The 19,805-nt window shown below is 43.6% G+C and overlaps 1 protein-coding gene across 50 annotated transcripts in view; it reads left to right on the top strand.

Annotated features, from left to right (window-relative positions):
- LOC110535946 (nuclear receptor corepressor 2) overlaps positions 1–19,805 on the top strand; it is a 125,645-nt gene that overhangs the window by 50,429 nt on the left and 55,411 nt on the right. For 30 of the 50 annotated variants that reach the window (XM_090190514.1, XM_090190531.1, XM_090190512.1 and 27 more), the window contains exons 5-6: positions 7,659–7,847; positions 14,276–14,392. In XM_090190514.1, coding sequence (XP_090046640.1) covers positions 7,659–7,847; positions 14,276–14,392 — 306 coding nt within the window. The remainder of the gene's footprint in view (positions 1–7,658; positions 7,848–14,275; positions 14,393–19,805) is intronic. The other 20 variants (XM_090190518.1, XM_090190505.1, XM_090190526.1 and 17 more) reach the window with 1 other exon arrangement.

Here is a 19,805-nt window from a genome sequence, read left to right as displayed (position 1 = left end):
ATTTGATGCACTCAAGACAGGTTCTACTACGTAATCATATTGGATGATAAATAACCTAGCTATGGGCGCTATTAGTCTGCCCATAGTGCGAGTCGGTTTGGTTGGTTGCTGTCTCGTCTCTACCTCCCTGCTTGCTCCCCGTGTCACTCGCTCAGTCAAGGTAGCCTACACGCACAGCACGCATGGCCCCTGCTAGAGTGGCACCTCTCTACCTCCTCTCCCTTGCGCTTTATCAGCTCCTATTTAATTAAGTAGCTTAAAAATAGCATTTTCTGCTGCTTCCCCCACTGATCGTACTGGGTCTGGATCCGACCAGGCATATACGGAACGAATGTAGTTGTCCTCGGGTCCGTTCGGAATGGGTGTCTGTCAATGTTTTTATTTATTCATATCGGGTCCGGGTGTAAAAGCCCCAGGTCAATTTCGGAAAGGTTCCACCTTTTTGGACCCATGAAGGCCTCTACTTCACACCTCCAATCTGTAACTTCACTAAATTTCCATGCGTGCCACACTCTGCCCACACTGCGCTAACATGAGGGCTGACCTGTCAGTCTGACAGAGATATTTATGCTGTTGTGGAAACCAAAATACCTTTCATGTCTATGCCAGACTGCCAGCTTGGATGTCATAGTCACATGCCTGTGTGTGTGCGTGCGTGCTGCCCCCTTCCCTGGACACCTTTCCCCCACATTCTCCTGTTTGCTGGTCGGTTGTGTATTGTCAGTCATTACTGGCAGCTCTGAATCTGTACTGATTAGCTTTTGGCATAGACTGTTTTTATGGTCAGGGAAGGTCAGGCTTCACACGGTTGTCTGAGTGGTTTAGGCTAACCCTGACTTAGTGGCACTTGCTGTGAGTAAATTTAAGGGTCTCTTGTTTCTGTGGGTTCGAGCATTGCCATTGACACAAAATTAATCCTACTTCAGAATGTTAACTTAGGCTAAGAGGAGTTGTGCACCTCTTTCTGTTTTTAACAAGACTAAATCATGTGATCTCATGAACACCTGCTAACATGAAAACAACAGGATGTTTTCTCTGCTCCTTTCAATTGTCGCACATACACTGACTGTACAAAACATTAGGAACACCTTCCTAATATTGAGTTGCACCTCCTTTTGCCCTCAATTTGTTGGGGCATGGACTACAAGGTCTCAAGCATTCCACAGAGATTTTGGCCCATGTTGACTCCAATGCTTCCCACAGTTGTCAAGTTGCCTGGATGTCCTTTGGATGGCGGGCCATTCCTGATAATCACAGGAAACTGTTGAGCCTGAAAAATGTAGCAGCGTTGCCCTTCTTGACACACAAACCAGTGCGCCTGGCACCTACCCGTTCAAGTGCACTTAAATATTTTGTCTTGTCCATTCACCCTTTGAATGGCACAAATACACAATCCATGTCTCAAGGCTTAAATGTCCTCCTTTAACCTGTCTCCTCCCCTTCATCTACACTGATTTTGAAGTGATTTTAATAAGCAATCATAGCTTTCACCTGGTCAGTCTGTCATGGAAAGAGCAGGTGTTCCTAATGTTTCATACACTCAGTGTATGTTCGCTGACACACTGCACATACAGCACACGCTCTATCAAAGCCTGTGCTCACTCAGCAGGCATGCATTCATTGCACATGTACTGTGTGTGTACAGTCGTGGCCAAAAGTTTTGAGAATGACACAAATATTAATTTTCACAAAGGTTATTGCTTCAGTGTCTTTAGATATTTTTGTCAGATGTTACTATGAAATACTGAAGTATAATTGCAAGCATTTCATAAGTGTCTAAGGCTATTATTGACAATTACATGAAGTTGATGCAAAGAGTCAATATTTGCAGTGTTGACCCTTCTTTTTCAAGACCTCTGCAATCCGCCTTGGCATGCTGTCAATTAACTTCTGGGCCACATCCTGACTGATGGCAGCCCATTCTTGCATAATCAATGCTTGGAGTTTGTCAGAATTTGTGGGTTTTTGTTTGTCCACCCGCCTTTTGAGGATTGACCACAAGTTCTCAATGGGATTATGGTATGGGGAGTTTCCTGGCCATAGACCCAAAATATCGATGTTTTGTTCCCTGAGCCACTTAGTTATCACTTTTGCCTTATAACAAGGTGCTCCATCATGCTGGAAAAGGCATTGTTCGTCACCAAACTGTTCCTGGATGGTTGGGCGAAGTTGCTCTCGGGGGTTGTGTTGGTACCATTCTTTATTCATGGCTGTGTTAGGCAAAATTGTGAGTGAGCCCACTCCCTTGGCTGAGAAGCAACCCCACACATGAATGGTCTCAAGATGCTTTAATGTTGGCATGACAAAGGACTGATGGTAGCGTTCACCTTGTCTTCTCCGGACAAGCTTTTTTTTTGGATGCCAAACAATCGGATAAGGGATTCATCAGAGAAAATGACTTTACCCCAGTCCTCAGCAGTCCAATCCCTGTACCTTTTGCAGAATATCAGTCTGTCCCTGATGTTTTTCCTGGAGAGAAGTGGCTCCTTTTCTGCCCTTCTTGACACCAGGCCATCCTCCAAAAATCTTCACCTAACTGTGTGTGCAGATGCACTCACACCTGCCTGCTGCCATTCCTGAGCAAGCTCTGTACTGATGGTGCCCCGATCCCGCAGCTGAATCAACTTTAGGAGACGGTCCTGGCGCTTGGTGGACTTTCTTGGGCGCCCTGAAGCTTTCTTCACAACAATTGAACCGCTCTCCTTGAAGTTCTTGATGATCTGATAAATGGTTGATTTAGGTGCAATCTTACTGGCAGCAAAATCCTTGCCTGTGAAGCCCTTTTTGTGCAAAGCAATGATGACTTCATGTGTTTCCTTGCAGGTAACCATGGTTGACAGAGGAAGAACAATGATTCCAAGCACCACCCTCATTTTGAAGCTTCCAGTCTGTTATTCAAACTCAATCAGCATGACAGAGTGATCTCCAGCCTTGTCCTCGTCAACACTCACACCTGTGTTAACGAGAGAATCACTAACACGATGTCAGCTGGTCCTTTTGTGGAAGGTCTGAAATGCAGTGGAAATGTTTTTTGGGGATTCAGTTCATTTGCATGGCAAAGAGGGACTTTGCAATTAATTGCAATTCATCTGATCACTCTTCATAACATTCTGGAGTATATGCAAATTGCCATCATACAAGGCAGCAGACTTTGCGAAAATTAATATTTGTGTCATTCTCAAAACTCTTGGCCACGACTGTACATGTACACACAGTCAAAAGTTAAAGTTGGTTGAGTTTGAGTGGTATTAGCCAGGGTATATGATCTGCAGTGGGAACAGGCTTTAACATCGGGGTCACTTATTTTCACACTTTGTCTGCTAGCAGTGTGTGGAGACGTGTTGCTCTTCACAAGAACAGAGGACAGTCATGATGTAGGTCCTAGACATGGTGTGGGTCTCGACACTTGAATGCCCAGGAGAACTAACCCTCTTTGATAGATAGCCCTCTGAAACCCCTCCTGACCAAACACCTCAATGTCTCTCACAAACTCAAAGTCCTTGAGTTAACTCTGGTATAGGAGGTTGCAGAGCTGAAACTTGTATCTTTTCAGACCGTTGTTCTGAAGGTCTTACCTTGTACCTAACATTTTATATGACATTTCAGTTCATTGAAGTAGGACTATAATGTCATCCTCCTACATTGCCTTTTCTTTAGACATTATATCAAGGATTTTCCTTCAAAGTACAAACACACAATCACACAATATTTAGGCTAGGCTATCTCTTCTTTCATCTCGGCCAGTTTTTACATCATTTCTCAGAGTGATGGATCTGAGACCGCCTCGGTACAAGCTAGTGACCACATCCTTATTGTTTGAACTGCAGTTTGCCCCTTTCATCTATAACAAGGGGTTGTAGCAGCATGCCACATCTATGATTAGAAAGGGAGACGCTTAGCAGCCAAAAAAAGGCACTGGTAGGATTGTGTGCGTCTCATGTAATGGGAGTGTATGAATATCAGCCTGGAGCCTCGCCATTTCAGGCCCAGCTAGTCCGTTCAACCCCTTTCCTCCCGGTGACATTTCAGCTAGAGTAGGTCTAGAGACCAGCTAGACTTAGCCTGCCTGCTTCCTCCAGATTAGTGTTGTAATGCTCATTTTAGCAGTTTAAAAATAACACCAAACTAAACCCGAAGCGGAATCAAACACACATACCTTACGCAGGAGGAAACATGGTTCCCACTCACTGGCACTTCTATTTTCTTGCTGTCTCCCCCACACACATACTCACGGTGTGTTGGCGGGGGTTTACAATTGGGGGATCAGTGGCTTATTGGGAGTTGTTGGTTTAGGATGCTATAGTTCTTTTCAGCAAAGCTTCCCATGTGTGTAACATGAATAACCTTTGGAGTGTTGCTTCTCTCATCCTTGGCTGAGATTAGGATGTACAGTTCTATAACTGTCAAATACCTAGTCCATGCTTGTAAAATGACAAGCTACACTGAACAATTATGGACTATAGTCCTCTTTGCCTGTCCCTATTGTATACAGTACAGTATGTGTAAGTTAGTTGAAATTGAGACAGGGCGCACCTCGCCTGCTGACAATGTTCTTTCTCAGAGAAGTACAGCATGTAAGCTGACCAAGCACAAAGCAAAACCCTCCTGCAGACATGCATCAGCAATACCACTGAGACCACTGGGGTTCCCCAACTGGTGGCCCGTGTGATGAATTTGGGCCGCGGGTTATTTTATTTGGCCCCTCAAGTTTTCTGAGCAAAACATAAATAAATAAAGAAAATCAGTTCCAAGTGATTTACATTTTTGGGAAATCTATTTCAAATGCGTACTAGAGGGATATACACTATACATATACAAAAGTATGTGGACATCCCTTCAAATTAATGGATTCGGCTATTGCAGTCACACCCGTTTCTGACAGGTGTATACAATCGAGCACACATCCATGCAATCTACATAGACAAACATTGGCACTAGAATGTCCTTACCACATTTCCAAGAAGCCAGTTTGTCCAATTTCTGCCCTGCTTGAGCTGCCCCGGTCAACTGTAAGTGCAGGTATTGTGAAGTGGAAATGTCTAGGAGCAACTGCTTAGCCGTGAAGTGGTAGGCCACACTTGCTCACAGAACGGGACCGCTGAAGTGCGTAGCATGTAAAAATCGTCTGTCCTCGTTTGCAACACTCACTACTGAGTTCCAAACTGCCTCTGGAAGCAACGTCAGCTCAAGAACTGTTCGCCGGGAGCTTCATAAAATGGGTTTCCATGGCCGAGCAGCCACACACAAGCCTAAGATCACCATGCACAATGCCAAGCGTCGGCTGGAGTGGCATTAAGCTCGCCGCCATTGGACTCTAGAGCAGTGAAAATGCCTATTCTAGGGTGATGAATCATAGTTCACCATCTGGCAGTCCAACGGACGAAATCTGAGTTTGGCAGATGCCAGGAGAACAGTGGCAACTGTAAAGTTTGGTGGATGAATAATGGTCTGGGGCTGTTTTTCATAGTTTGGGTAAGACCCCTTAGTTCCAGTGAAGGGAAATCGTAATGCTACAGAATACAGTGACATTCTAGACGTCTCTCTGATTTCAACTTTCTGCCAACAGTTTGGGGAAGGTCCTTTCCTGTTTCAGCATGACAATGCCAACATTTCCTTACAGAAATGGTTTGTTGACATCAGTGTGGAAGAACTTGACTTGCCTGCACATAGCCCTGACCTCAACCCCATCGAACACCTTTTGGGATCAATCGGAACGCTGACTGCAAGTCAGGCCTAATCGCCCACCATCAGTGCCTGACCTCACTAATGCTCTTGTGGCTGAATGGAAGCATGTCCCCGCAGCAATGTTCCAACATCTAGTGGAAAGCCTTTCCAGAATAGTGGAGGCTGTTACATCAGCAAAGGGAGACCAACTCCATTTATTTGTCACATGCTCCGAATACAGCAGCCATACCGTGAAATGCTTACTTTCAATTCCTTAACCAACAATGCAGTTCAAGAAATAGAGTTAAGACAATATTTACTAAATAAACTAAAGTAAAAAATAATATAAAGTAACACAATAAAATAACAATAACTGGCTATGTACAGGGGGTACCGGTACAAAGTCGATGTGCGGGGTTACAGGTTAGTCAAGGCAATTTGGACAAGTAGGTAGGGGTAAAGTGACTGCATAGATAATAAACAGCGAGTAGCAGCAGTGTAAAATCAAAGATGTTTGACGTGCAGATGTCCGCATACTTTTGGTCATTTAGTGTATGATAGTAAACAAGGTTGGATTTTTTGTAAATTCTTTTTTAGGTAAATAATATATCTGTTTGGGCTTCTTGCGGTCAATTTGCAGTCTTCAAATTATTTGTAATTATGTTCCGGCCCCCTGACCATACGCTCTAGATAAAATGGCCAGTGGCTGGATCTAGTTGATGATCCCTGCACCAGACTATGCAGCTAAGTGGGTATATCTGGATCCAAGGTACAACTCATGCCATCCATTCAGTTCTATGTACAGAAGGGATCCCCCCCCCCGGGAAAGTCCTTGGAACTGTGTATTTCATCCATCAAATCAAACCAAAAATCCTCACAGAGCCAGGTTCCGTGTTCTTAGAATATACCTGGTTGTTGTCTGATTTAATATTCGTTAGTAACCGAGACACTGACACAAGCTTTTATTACCCAGAGGACTTCATTATCACAGCGTGCCGCTGCCTTCCCAAAGGAGATGTAACCAGGGTGTTTAGATCACATGTCTATCGGAGTAAACCATATCACAGACCACACACAGAGGGGAGAGGGAGAGAGAAAGACCGAGACAGAGATGCAGCATGTCATTGTTGCCTCTAAACCAGTTACAGAATTTGGCTGGGCCAGTTTAGCGTTGCTGTCTAATCGATGGCTGCAATCTAAACATAGGAATAGATCCATCTATTTGCATCCATCTGTGTTCAGGCCTTTCTAGAAGTTCACCTTATAACTGTATACTTTGTGTTCTGTTTGCCAAGCAACCAGATAATTTGCATAATGGACTAAGTAAGCAGTGTTAGTATTGTGAAACACCTATAAACTGATGAGTTAACGTCCTCTGTCAGGGGTTCCCAAACCTTGTCCCCTCGGGGCCCCCTTTCCAGGATCGGGGAACATCACATACGGAATTCTGTGGGAACAAGCACTGTTCATGACAGACTGTTCAGACTCCTCTTATTGGTGAAGAAAATTCAGCAAGTTTAAGGTTTATTTCCTGCAATTCTACACATTTTGTCATCGGTGCAAAGAACATGTTGTAGTTTCAAAGCAAATTTTCTTGAAATTCTATAAATGTTTCTATGTCTGTGTATTCATGTGATATTTGAGTAACAAAATATCACACACACACAATACACACATCTATTGGCAAAACATTAATGAATTAAAAACGTTAGCTGACATGGGCTAGTTAATCTGGACATTTCTGACAAGTTATACATGGCTCTCTAAGTTATGCAATGACTAACATGACAAGAGGAACTGATGATGCACTACCCAATTTTGAAAATGCACCTTTTGTATTCTACTATTACACCTTTCAAGTGTAAGTTTAAAGCCGGACTGAGTTCCTTTTTTTTGGACTTTTTCAGTCCGGCTTTAAACTTACTCTTGAACCCCTCGCGCCCGCCCCCTAGTTTGGGAACCACTACTCTATGTCACCTCTTATCTCCCTCCAGGACCGGGGCAGCTCCATGGGGAAGCTGGAGCCAATCTCCCCCGTCAGCCCGGCCCAGATGGACCCTGATCTGGACCTGGTGCCCGCTCGCTTCTCCAAGGAGGAGCTCATCCAGAACATGGATCGTGTGGACCGGGAGATTACAATGGTGGAGCAACAGATCTGCAAGCTGCGCAAGAAACAGGTACAGGTACCGTACAACCATGGGTTATAGGTCCTCTTCACTACGGTTTGTTTGGTGCATGTCTGTTTGTAATTTATGAGACTGTGTTTAGATAATGGTTTTAGATTTGGTACCAAGTGCAATCAGGTAAATCAATCAATCAATCAAATGTATTTAAAAAGCCCTTCTTACATCAGCCGATGTCACAGTGCTGTACAGAAACACAGCCTAAAACCCCCTAACGGCAAGCAATGCAGATGTATAAACACTGTGGCTAGGAAAAACTCCCTAAAAAGGCCAGAATCTAGGAAGGAACCTAGAGAACCAGGCTCTGAGGGGTGCTGGGAACCAGGCTCTGAGGGGTGCTGGGTGGAGATTATAACAGAACATGGCAAAGATGTTCAAACTTTCACAGATGACCAGCAGGGTCAGATAATAATAATCACAGTGGTTGTCGAGGGTGCAACAGGTCAGCACCTCAAGAGTAAATGTCAGTTGGCTTTTCATAGCCGATCATTCAGAGTTAGAGACAGCAGGTGCGGTAGAGAGAGAGAGTCGAAAACAGCAGGTCCGGGACAAGGTAGCACGTCCGGTGAACAGGTCAGGGTTCCATAGCCACAGGCAGAACAGTTGAAACTGGAGCAGCAGCACGACCAGGTGGACTGGGGACAGCAAGGAGTCATCAGGTCAGCTAGTTCTGAGGCATGGGGCTAAGGTAATCCTGAGGTCCCCCAAGATAAGAGAGAGAGGAGAAGGAGAGAAAAGAGAGAGAGAATTAGAGGGAGCATACTTAAATTCACACAGGACACTGGATAAGACAGGAGAAATACTCCAGATATAACAGACTGACCCTAGTCCCCCAACACAAACTATTGCAGCATAAATACTGGAGGCTGAGACAGGATCTATATACTTTATCTTCTAAGGATGACCTAAGTGTCTATCCGTGTCATTATTTCTCATTGCGCCTGAATGTTTCTTTGACAGTGCGTGGCCTACACTGTGTGTTTACTGTCAGCTTGTTCTCTGACAGTTCCAGCAGTCTCCCTGAAAATGCTCCCATCTGTGGTTAAATCCATTATCCCTCTCGTTGCCTGTCTTCAGTGGGTTTTCACACAGTAAAGCCTTGAGCCCAGACATGGTTATATTGCTGTAATTGTTGTACTAAGCTACTACTGTAGTTAGGGCTCACTCAGCCTGCCACAGTGCTCTGCTTCATGGCAGTTGCTTTCTCTTCTCCTTTAACTTTCTCCTCTCTTCCTTTTTTTAGGAGAAATGTAGGTAAAAAAATAAAAATACACAAGCCATAAATAACAGCTCCCCCCGGGGGAGAGGAGGATTATGGCGGAGGTTTTGTGACTGTTTAACCACTCGTATTCCTTCCTCGCCGTCTCCCTCTTGGCTGCCTGCCACATCATGTTTTATAGAATTAGTCACAGGCCTCGCTCAACCACCCAACCCCCACCACCCTAGACCATCCACTCTACGCAAGCGTGCCGATATCTCCAGCCTTCCCTACCCCTCTCACTTCTCTTCTCTGGCTGGCACTCAACACGCTTCTTCTTAAATCTAGGCCACCTGCAACCCATGACATGGCCCGCTGTGGGAGGGGAAAGGGTAGGGCTGGGCGATATATCAAATTCATTTGATTCATTCTATTTAGTTTTTGCCCAATATTCCAAATGCCTCTATCTCCAAGAATGTATTTTATTTTTTTATTATGAGCGTTTATGTCCGCTTCTTCTCATGTTGTCTTTTAGGTCTCGTCTCCTTTGCGCCTTCTGTGCCGTGTGCACCTTCCCATTTACACCAGAGATTTGTATATTATGACGACATGCACATGTCTCCTCCCTAATAATGGGATTTGTTGTCCCGAAGGCAGGTGACAAGCTTAGGTCCAAAATAAGCCCATAAAAACGCGTTGGGCTTATTTTGGATGGATTTTTAGTGAGAGTGAAACCTCTCGCTTTGCCTCTTCCTCTACACACACCAAGCCCCTGTCGCTCACAATAACAAAGAGGAGAGATCACTTCCTCTCTGACAAGCGGTTTCAACTCGCTATTTGCTTTTGAGGTTTGGTCCAACAGAATGGGTCATTTGGACACAAACACATTGAGACATTATTTTACTGTAATAGAGGATAAGTTAACCTTTATCTAACAAACACTTTATGGTTCAACTACTCAAATTGCGCACAAAGCAGAAACTACTAAAACGACCGTATCAATGAACACGGATTCTGGGAAATTAATGCTCAGTTTGTCGCACACATTCAAGTACTGCTGATATCATTTTAGCCAAAGACTGTTATACTAGCTGTCCAGTCTGTTTTATAATTGTGCAATAAGCATAAAACGGTTATACAAGGAATTGGCAACTCATTGTCGTTCTGAGAAACGAGGTAGGCCCCTTGATTTCAACATTTGAACAAAGTGGATAGGCTAGCATGCTGTTGAATCAGTTGAAGGACTGAAGGGTGTGTTCATAACAACTCAACTGTTATACTTTGTTAGCTAGCAAATAGATCCAAGTTGGTTCAACTGGAAATCTAAAGCTGGCTGCTCACTAACGTGGACTTGTGCTTGAGAGATTGTTCATGAGACCTGGGTTAATTCTCTCTAGCCTAATACCTGCTACAACAAGTTAGTCATTATTAGTGAATGTGCATTAGGCATGGTTCTGGTCATTTCTTTTTTTATAATTTTTTTATTTTTATTTTCATAGACCGACTTCAAAGCCAGATCAGTGATTATTGCAAGAAGCAGGTTAATGGTTGTTGAAGGCTTATATTTAGCCTAGGTTTGTCTTCATAACCCCTACATTCATTAGATTATTACTGACTGTTTGCACTGCATTTGACCTTTTTAATTGTACAACAAAGCTTATTTATTTCTCTATATCTATCTATCTATCTATCTATCTATAATTTATGAATTTATTGTGAATGTCAGGGATGGGCTGTGGTGGGTGGCAGCAGAGAAGAGAGTGAGCGTGGTGAGGTCCAGTGAATGATTGAGAGAGTAAGCTCTGCTACCTAGAAAAATAAATCAAACCCCCCCTCCCCTTCCCTCAACAAACGCAATGTTTTTTTTTTATGGATGTTTCTTTTTTTTTACTATTCACCCCCCCCCCCCCCCCCCCCCCCCCCCCCTGCCATAGTGCTTTCCTCTGCACAGCTCTCCAAGTATTAAAACATCTGGAGCAATTAAGTAGTGTGCTAAAACTTTATTTAAAGAGTTCTGGCAGAGTGTGGGCCTGGGGATCAGGTTACAGCCAGCCTGTGTTGTGTCAGCCAGGCTCAGGACGGCTAGTTTATTTTATTTTACTCCATGGTGGGTTTAGGAAGAGAAGGGGGTTCTGGGAATGTTTGTGTTTTCCTCCCCAGATGCTTATCCAGCCCGATTGGGGCACAGGATGATCCATCACGCGCCATTCTGCTGGGGATCCTCTGGGGGCCAAGGGCCAGCTTTCTCTCCCCCTATTGAGCCCCTGGCCTCTTTCAGGGGAAGGGAGGGAAGAAGGGGACTGGATCTAGTGTAGATCACCTCCCAGCACAGCAGGCAGCACACTGACAGGGAGTCCCAGCCCGCAGTGAAAGAGCTTCACTAACACCCCTGGCTGGGCCACTAACAGACCCGCAGCTCTGCTGCCACATACAACCAACACTGTCCCTTGTCTGTTTATGCCAAATGTCTTATTATTCCTACTTACCTATCCTGTTTATTGGAGCATCATACATTTATTCCACTTTAGAAATGTTACTTGAAGATGTAATCAACTGCTATTATGTCAGTTACTGGTGATCTACGATTGTGCCTTTGCACTGAGGAGGCCATAATGTCACCACTTAATACACATTGTGAACATAATGGATCAGTTCAATGGACGCTGGCATGACCACTGTGCCATTGCTTTGACTATGTTCTGGCAATTGTTACATAGGAACTTAACTGGGAGGAAAGATGTTTAACTTTTTACATTTGTATCACAAGCAATTTTTGTGCAATTCATGGTGACTTTTGCAATAGTAGTCCCTTTTTAGAACTATACATTCTTTCAGTAAGACACTGATCTGTGAACCGGACATGATACAGTAACATATAGGTGTTCGTATACTCCTTAGTGTTCTCTCAAAAAGGAAGTATGTCTGGATTCTGAAATTCACATTTTCACATTCATAAAAAATATTAATATGTCAGCTAACCTTTTTGGTTTTTGCTTATTTAAAAAAATACATATCTTACTCTACAAACATGTCACATTTCCAGAGTGGACTCTGTGGTACCTAAAAATGGACACTATAAGCCATTAACCAATCATAGCCCTCCTTTAGAATTGCAAGTTCAGCAAGTAGCCAGCAGAGGGAGTTCTCTTTGAATCCATTTTCCCATTCACCGTGTTGGTGGTGCTGATAAAATTGATCATACCTTCAGAATTAGCAGAGAGCCCATTTGGGAAATTTGATTTACATGTAGAATATATTGTTCCAAACGATACATGAACAAAATAAAAAAGGGTAATTTTGAGATATTAATATTTTGTTGTGTTTAATAAATGAATGTGATTCTCCCACCCCTTCAGAATCAAAGCATACTCTCTATTTCTGACTCGGAGCACACTATACGGAGTATAATTATACCAAGATGTTATCTGTATGATGTACGGTTCACAGATCATAGGCTCATACTAGAAGCGTATAGGTCTAAAAAGGGCCTAAAATGGCTCCTGTCATCACGATTTTCTCAAATGGTTTGTGATTCCAATGTAAAAAAGCATTTAAAAACGCCTTCCTTCCAAAGAAGTTTCTATGTGAGAATTGCCAGAACATTCTGAGATACCAAAAATATGTTCCGCTCCCGCTGGTGTGGAATCGCCCCCAAATGCTTTGTCCCCTCAGTACTTCTCTCACTCTCTCTCTTCTCTGGCATGGGGCCGGCCCTGGCTTTGTTTACTCCATGTTGTGGTAATCAGAATTAGAATACTGTAAGTTAATAGGATCTCTGTGGTGGTAAGTTAACTCCCCTGGGTCCAGTTAATCAGAGGGTTAACACTAGAACCGATGGGCCTTTCAGCCTATAAGTACCCGCTAGAGAATGTTGTCGGGCATCCCCTTGAGCATACACATCAGATTCATAGCAACCCACAAGACACCAACGCTTAATAAATTGGACATAAACAATTGTAAAGGATGAATTGCATGACGAAATTCTACGAAATTCTGTATTATTCTACAAAGGCTTACTGCAACATGTATCGCCTATTTCGTTTCCCTTCCAATAAAAACATTAGTGTAATACATCTGATCAATTGTATTTACAGATTTGACTAGTAAAATAGTTTATAGTAAGTAATACAGTCCAGTTACAGCTTCTCACAGGCTCAGGCATGGGAGGCAGAGGCTCAAAGTCAACGTCAGAATCAGATGAAGACCACACATTTGATCGTTCAAATTCAATCACCTTCCTCATGCTCATCATTCAGTCCCATTTAAATTCAACTGGGAAGTCACGTCTCAATGGTCAGTTTTGGGTTTCTGTCACCCATTCATCCATTGACGTCATTCATTCAGTGAGGAAAGCAGCGTATTAGCGCCGGGGTACCGAGGCCCTACGGCAGATTTTGTCTTGGCACCTTAAGGTCGTAATCGTTGTAAAAATAAAAAACTACAAACAACAACAGGTTAACAGCCTCCTAAATACTTTTCTGTTTGGGATTTGTAAAATTCTGACAACTGAGCAATGTACCAATATGTAGGAAAAGTCAGGGATAGAGGACGTAACTTTTTTTTGTTGTTGCAGATTGTTAATAAAACCAAAATCAAACGTCAGTGGCCGTTGTCCTATTTGGTATTCATAAGGATCCCCGTTAGCAGCTGCAAAAGCATCAGCTACTCTTCCTGTGGTCCACGTGAAACATGACACGTAGGACAGAACATTATTAGTCATGGACTGAAATGCGTAGATTTAAAGTGTCACACAGCCTACATATCAGTACATACACACAATATCTAGGTCTAATACATAGTACAGTGAAAATTACAATACAAGATATATAAAATGGCTGCGTCTTTTCACAGTCCCCTTGGTGCGGTCAGGTGTTCTTTTTATCTGTTTTTTAAACTGGATGTTCAAGTGTGAAGCTATTTACAGTTAATAGGACAGTTAGGCACATCACTGCTGGAGATGATGAGGAGCAAGAGGGGGAGGAGCTACACACTGCTTGAGTAACCTGTCTCCACGGAAACAGAGGAGCACAAAAGTGCTGCAGGATCAGGCCTTTTGCCTTTGTTCATGGCTTGTGATGATAACCTTTTATCTGGCATCTTTCTCTTGCATGTTCTTCTCCCCCAATCTGATTTAAAGGGACATCTTGTCTGCACACCTTGTTCACCAGTAACTGTGTGTGTGTGTGTGTGTGTGTGTGTGTGTGTGTGTGTGTGTGTGTGTGACCTGTAGCAACAGCTGGAGGAGGAGGCAGCAAAGCCCCAGGAGCCGGAGCGGTCCATGATCTCCCCTCCGCCCAGCGAGGCCAAGCACCGTAGCCTGGTGCAGATAATCTACGACGAAAACAGGGTCAGTACCATCGTACACACACTTACTGCTTTCACTCTGTGTAATTATCTGCATCTCAATCAGTGCTTGGGGCTGGAATTGCTGTAATCAGTGCTAATAACCTCACTGTTGGCTAGTGTTAGAATACACGTAGCAGGCTCTCCCCTGTGTCTCATTGAGTACGTTTACATGCACACTAATAATTCGATAATCAACTGATTATGGCAATAGTCGCGTAAACACTTCTCTCTGCTCATCTTGATCAGCCTAAGGTCAAAATCGACATAGGCATAAACCGATTAAAATAGCTGGTTTTCTGAGAAATCTTTAGAATTATTAGTACATGTAAACAGCTTAATCGGCGCTCTGTCTGTGTTTTTGATCTGCGCATGTACCGTAGCGCAAGCCTCCCTCTTATGCGTGTGGGAAGTGAATTCTGACAGTATGCTTCTTAGAAATAGCTTTCACATACAAACTTTATATGTCCCAACTCCGAATCAATTAGGCTTCACAAAAATAACACGGTTATTTTACATTACATTCATTGAATGTTTATTTTTATTAGGGATTTCCTGTCCCATCAGGTAGCCTGATTTCAGATGTGTCCATGTAAACAGGATTATTAGGGAAAGTGATCTTCTTGCGAAGCATCTAAACATTTTAAACAAACTACTCAATTAATCTGACTATCCACAATCTAATTGTGTGCACGTAACCAACCATCATCATTATGGCCTTTAGTTGTTGGCGGGATGATGATCTAAGATAATGACATAAAACTAAGATAAAACTCACTCATTTTGAATGAATGTCGCTGTCTGACTGAAATTGTGTCATTCGATTTTATCTGGTCTTTTTGGGGTCACAGAAATGGGTTGAGATTGAGACGGAAGCTGTGGAGGAAGTAGAGTGGGAGCATCTGGATGAAGTGTAGAGGAAGACTCTGACAGCTCTTTGATGATGAAACACTAGTATGGTAGACTGTCACTTGGCTTCTCCCTTGAAAAATAGGAATCCTGCTGTTTGAGAAGCTAATTAATAATTTGAAGGGCACATGGAACGTTTTTGTTGTTGTTGCATTTTGCTCTGACCATGATTGATATTCTGTGAAGAGATAAAACTCTTTGAGCTCTGTCATTGCTGTTACTTGGCTCGACAGCACTGTCAAATGCCACTGTCAATAGAGAGGTGGAAAGGCTGTATTAGAAGGTATTCATTCATTAGCCTCCCAGTCTTATTGAAATACCAGGCAAAGTCCTCCTGTCTGATGGTGTAGTCTGCCAAAGGTCAGCATCATTTAGCAGGTGAACCATTTTCTCTTTTTTGTCTTTAATTTTTAAATTGTCTGAATGTAAGAATGTCATACAGGTTTACGTCTACCAATGTAGTTTGTTTTGATGAGTAGGATATTATGTAGTAGTAGTTAAATAATTAATTTCCAATACTCTTAGTCCACCTAGTGGTGAGCACTGCTCCATGCACACACAAAACTGTATAAAAATGATTGTGTTGATTGCAATAGTATATCGTTGTACGGGGTCTTCTCCCACTCATCGTTACAGACCCCAGATGGTCCCCTGTATGTCCAGCAGCATACCACCCTGCGTCCCACTGCTGGCTTGCTTCTGAAACTAAGCAGGGTTGGTTTTGGTCAGTCTCTAGATGGGAGACCAGATGCTGTTGGAGGACCAGTAAGGGGCAGTCTTTCCTCTGGTCTAAAAAACATATCCCAATGCCCCAGAGCAGTGATTGGGGACATTGCCCTGTGTAGGGTGCCGTCTTTCGGGTGGGACGTTAAATATGTGTCCTGACTCTCTGTGGTCACGAAAAGACCCCATTGCACTTATCGTAAGAGTAGGGGTTTTAACCCCGGTGTCCTGGCTAAATTCCCAATCTGGCCTTCATACCATCATGGCCACCTAATCATCCCCAGCTTACAATTGGCTCATTCATCCCCCTCCTCTTCACTGTAAATATTCCCCAGGTCATTGCTGTAATTGAGAATGTGTTCTCAGTCAACTTACCTGGTAAAATAAGGGTTAAAAAAAGTACTAATAATGTCCTGTATGTGGGCCAGGATGGTCTTTATTTGACTCATTATCTACCCTGATGCCTAGTCACTTTACCCTGGCTTCATGTACATTATCTACCTCAAATACCGTATTATTATCTTTCCTGATGCCTAGTCTCTTTACCCTGCCTTCATGTACATTATCTATCCTGATGCCTAGTCACTTTACCCTGCCTTCATGTTCATTATCTATCCTGATGCCTAGTCGCTTTACCCTGCCTTCATGTACATTATCTTTCCTGATGCCTAGTCACTTTACCCTGCCTTCATGTACATTATCTTTCCTGATGCTTAGTCACTTTACCCTGCCTTCATGTACATTATCTATCCTGATGCCTAGTCACTTTACCCTGCCTTCATGTACATTATCTATCCTGATGCCTAGTCACTTTACCCTGCCTTCATGTACATTATCTTTCCTGATGCCTAGTCACTTTACCCTGCCTTCGTGTACATTATCTATCCTGATGCCTAGTCACTTTACCCTGCCTTCATGTACATTATCTATCCTGATGCCTAGCCACTTTACCCTGCCTTCATGTACATTATCTACCTCTGCACCTTGATATGGTACTGGTACTCCCTGTATGTAGCTTCATTCTTGTGTATTTTATTCCTCATGTGTTAGTATTTTATTTTTATGCATTATTGGGAAGGGATTGTATTTGGCGCATGTGACAAATAACATTTGATTTGATTCAGTGGCCATGTCAGAGTCTTCTAAAAGGTCAACTCTTAAACTAGTTATCTTCTATTATATACTAGAAAAAGTCATTATCCGACAGAGACCTGCTGAAGACAATAGTACTGTATACCTTTCACCCCAGAGCTATATCATAATGGCATGATTGACTCCATGCCGCAGGAGTTTGCTGAGGACACATGTGGTGATCTCAAAGCCTGGAAGTGTGTGGATGACTCATCCAATGTCCCTGACCTCTGGAACACTTTGCACTCTACTCTGAGTGGGACTAGCACTGAGTGCTGCTGGGCTGAGCCCACCACACTGGCCCCGCTCTCTCCCCAGACTATGTAAACAAAAATCTGACCTAATTATGTACGATTTGAGTTCTGTGTTCACCGAGATTACACCATTATATACACAGCCCTCTACAAGTCCCAGCCCAAAGTGATGGTGTGGCACTGTGACTGATGGTATGTTTGCAAATGTATTATGCAGGAAGGTGTATGTGAAGAAGGCAAGGTAATCATGTCGTTTCTGGATATGTTCTCTCCTCTTTTGTGTACCTGCATGGGTGTTGGTGTTTGTCTTTGGTCCCTTGCCCTCCTCAGCCTTTGTATAGGGTACTCTAGTATTGTTGGAGGGGTGTGTGTCGGGGAGGGGTGTGTGTCGGGGAGGGTTGTGTGTGCGCTTGTGTGTTTGTGTGTGTTTCAGCACCTGGCTGTAATTACTCCAGCCTCAGTAGCAGTAGCACTATCATAGTCCCTTGTAACACACACACACGGTACAGAGAGCCCTCAAAGCACTGTGCCTTCATTCTGGTTGTGCCACTATTAAACCCTCTCATTTTAATTACGTGTCTTTTATGATGTAGCGCGTATTTCCATTGTGTCGCTGGTGTCATCTGTCCCTGTGGGCTCAGTATCACCTCATCTCTGAGACAAGGAGACACCCACAGGCCTTTGTCAATGCTACAGGCAACGCCACTCATGTTCACTCATCTCATTAGAACATGGCTGCCTTGGACACATACAAGAGAGACAACTGGGACTCTCACTGGAACTGCACTATCATAGTCCCTTGTAGCACACACACACAGTACAGAGAGCCCTCAAGGCCCCGCACCTTCAGTCTGGTTGTGCCACTATTAAACCCTCTCGTTTTAATTTCGTATATATTATGATGTAACCAATATTTCCATTTTCTTTAGACAGAAAATGCTTCTTTGACTTCTGTTGGGAAAGAGCAGCGCAGTTAGTTTTCTGTTCAAGTGCCAGTCCTCCTGTCTAAGCACTAGGGGGCATGTTTGAAGTGGACTGGCCTCACTCACGATCACTGGTAATCTCATGTCAGATGTGATTGGTTGAGATGGATTTGAGGAGGAACTGTAGCATGTCAAAGCTCCATGTTGATCAACACGGTGTTGTCATTACCCCTCTTAATTTAGCTTACACCTTTATCCCCTTTGTTGCTGATGCCCTTGAGTATAGTTTTTGATGCCCTTAATCTGACATACAATTCATGGCAAATGTATAGGCTGCATTACAGGTCTTTATCAGTACAATATGGTGGACATAAAGGGGACAGTCCTAATCAGAAAATGGCAACATGTAGAGACTTTTCCAGTTCTCCCTCTTCTCTCACTCAGGATTAAATCCTTGTTAATTGCTGTTCATTAAACAGTCCTTTAAAAAATACTTATATTAGTCATCTGCAGAATGTTACAGCCTTCTTTTGGATGAGGAAGCATCGGAAAGAAAGGAAGGAAGGAAGGAAGGAAGAAAAAAGTGTGACCATGGGGGGACAGGGAGAGAGAGCGCACCAGAGAGAGGGAATGAGAGCGCACCAGAGAGAGGGCGACAGAGCCAGAGAGAGGGCGACAGAGCCAGAGAGAGAGGTCAGCAGGTTGACGTTTGTCATGCATCTTGCCCTAGAGGAAGAACTGAGCAATTTCTGCTAGATGGGCTAGATGAAAACAAACATGTGATTTCTGGTTTTAATTTAAGGTTAGGGTTAGGCATTAGAGTTGGCCGTGTGTTTAGGGTTGGAAAAATAATACGATTTTGTGGCTGTGCCAGCTAGTGACCACTCTGCAGAGCTGCCTCCAAAACAACATTCAGGGACACTGCACACAGCACGTGACATGGCTAAATATAAATGTATAGAGCTCAGCTGAGTAGAGGTCATCTGTGATAGAGGTACAGAGATGGGGTTGTGCTTCTCTTCTTCACAATCACTGCCAACCAGTTCTGTTTTTATCTCTTAAGCTTGTGTAGTGAAACCTCAACCTGAGCGCACTGCGAAGGAGAGATCTTTGTCTCTGTTTTGTCAGATGTTCCTTATGGAGAAGCACAGCAGCCATGCAGTCTTGCACGCACTCTGTCCCAGTGTCTCACTCTCTCTTGCTCTTCCTCTCCCACTCTCCCTCACCTGTGTGCTCTCGCTCTACCTCTCTCTGTCCCTCAGTGTGTGCTCGGGGAGGTGAGTAATCTTTTCTCCGGTAGGAGAAGAGAGAGGGAGCGGATCGAGTTTTTGCCTTGTGTTAAAAGCTCTAAAAATAGTTGCTGCACACAGTGCCCATCCAAACGTCATTCATTGAGTGAGCTAGCTGCTGCGTTGCCTTGGTGATGGGAGACGTGAGGCTTTGCAGTTGATATGTGCTGAGTATGTTTGTGTGTTCT

This window comes from Oncorhynchus mykiss, chromosome 11 (genome assembly GCF_057628025.1).
Source record: "Oncorhynchus mykiss isolate SJ-2025 chromosome 11, ASM5762802v1, whole genome shotgun sequence".
Lineage (NCBI taxonomy): Eukaryota > Metazoa > Chordata > Actinopteri > Salmoniformes > Salmonidae > Oncorhynchus > Oncorhynchus mykiss.
This window is presented reverse-complemented; position numbering and strand designations above follow the sequence as displayed.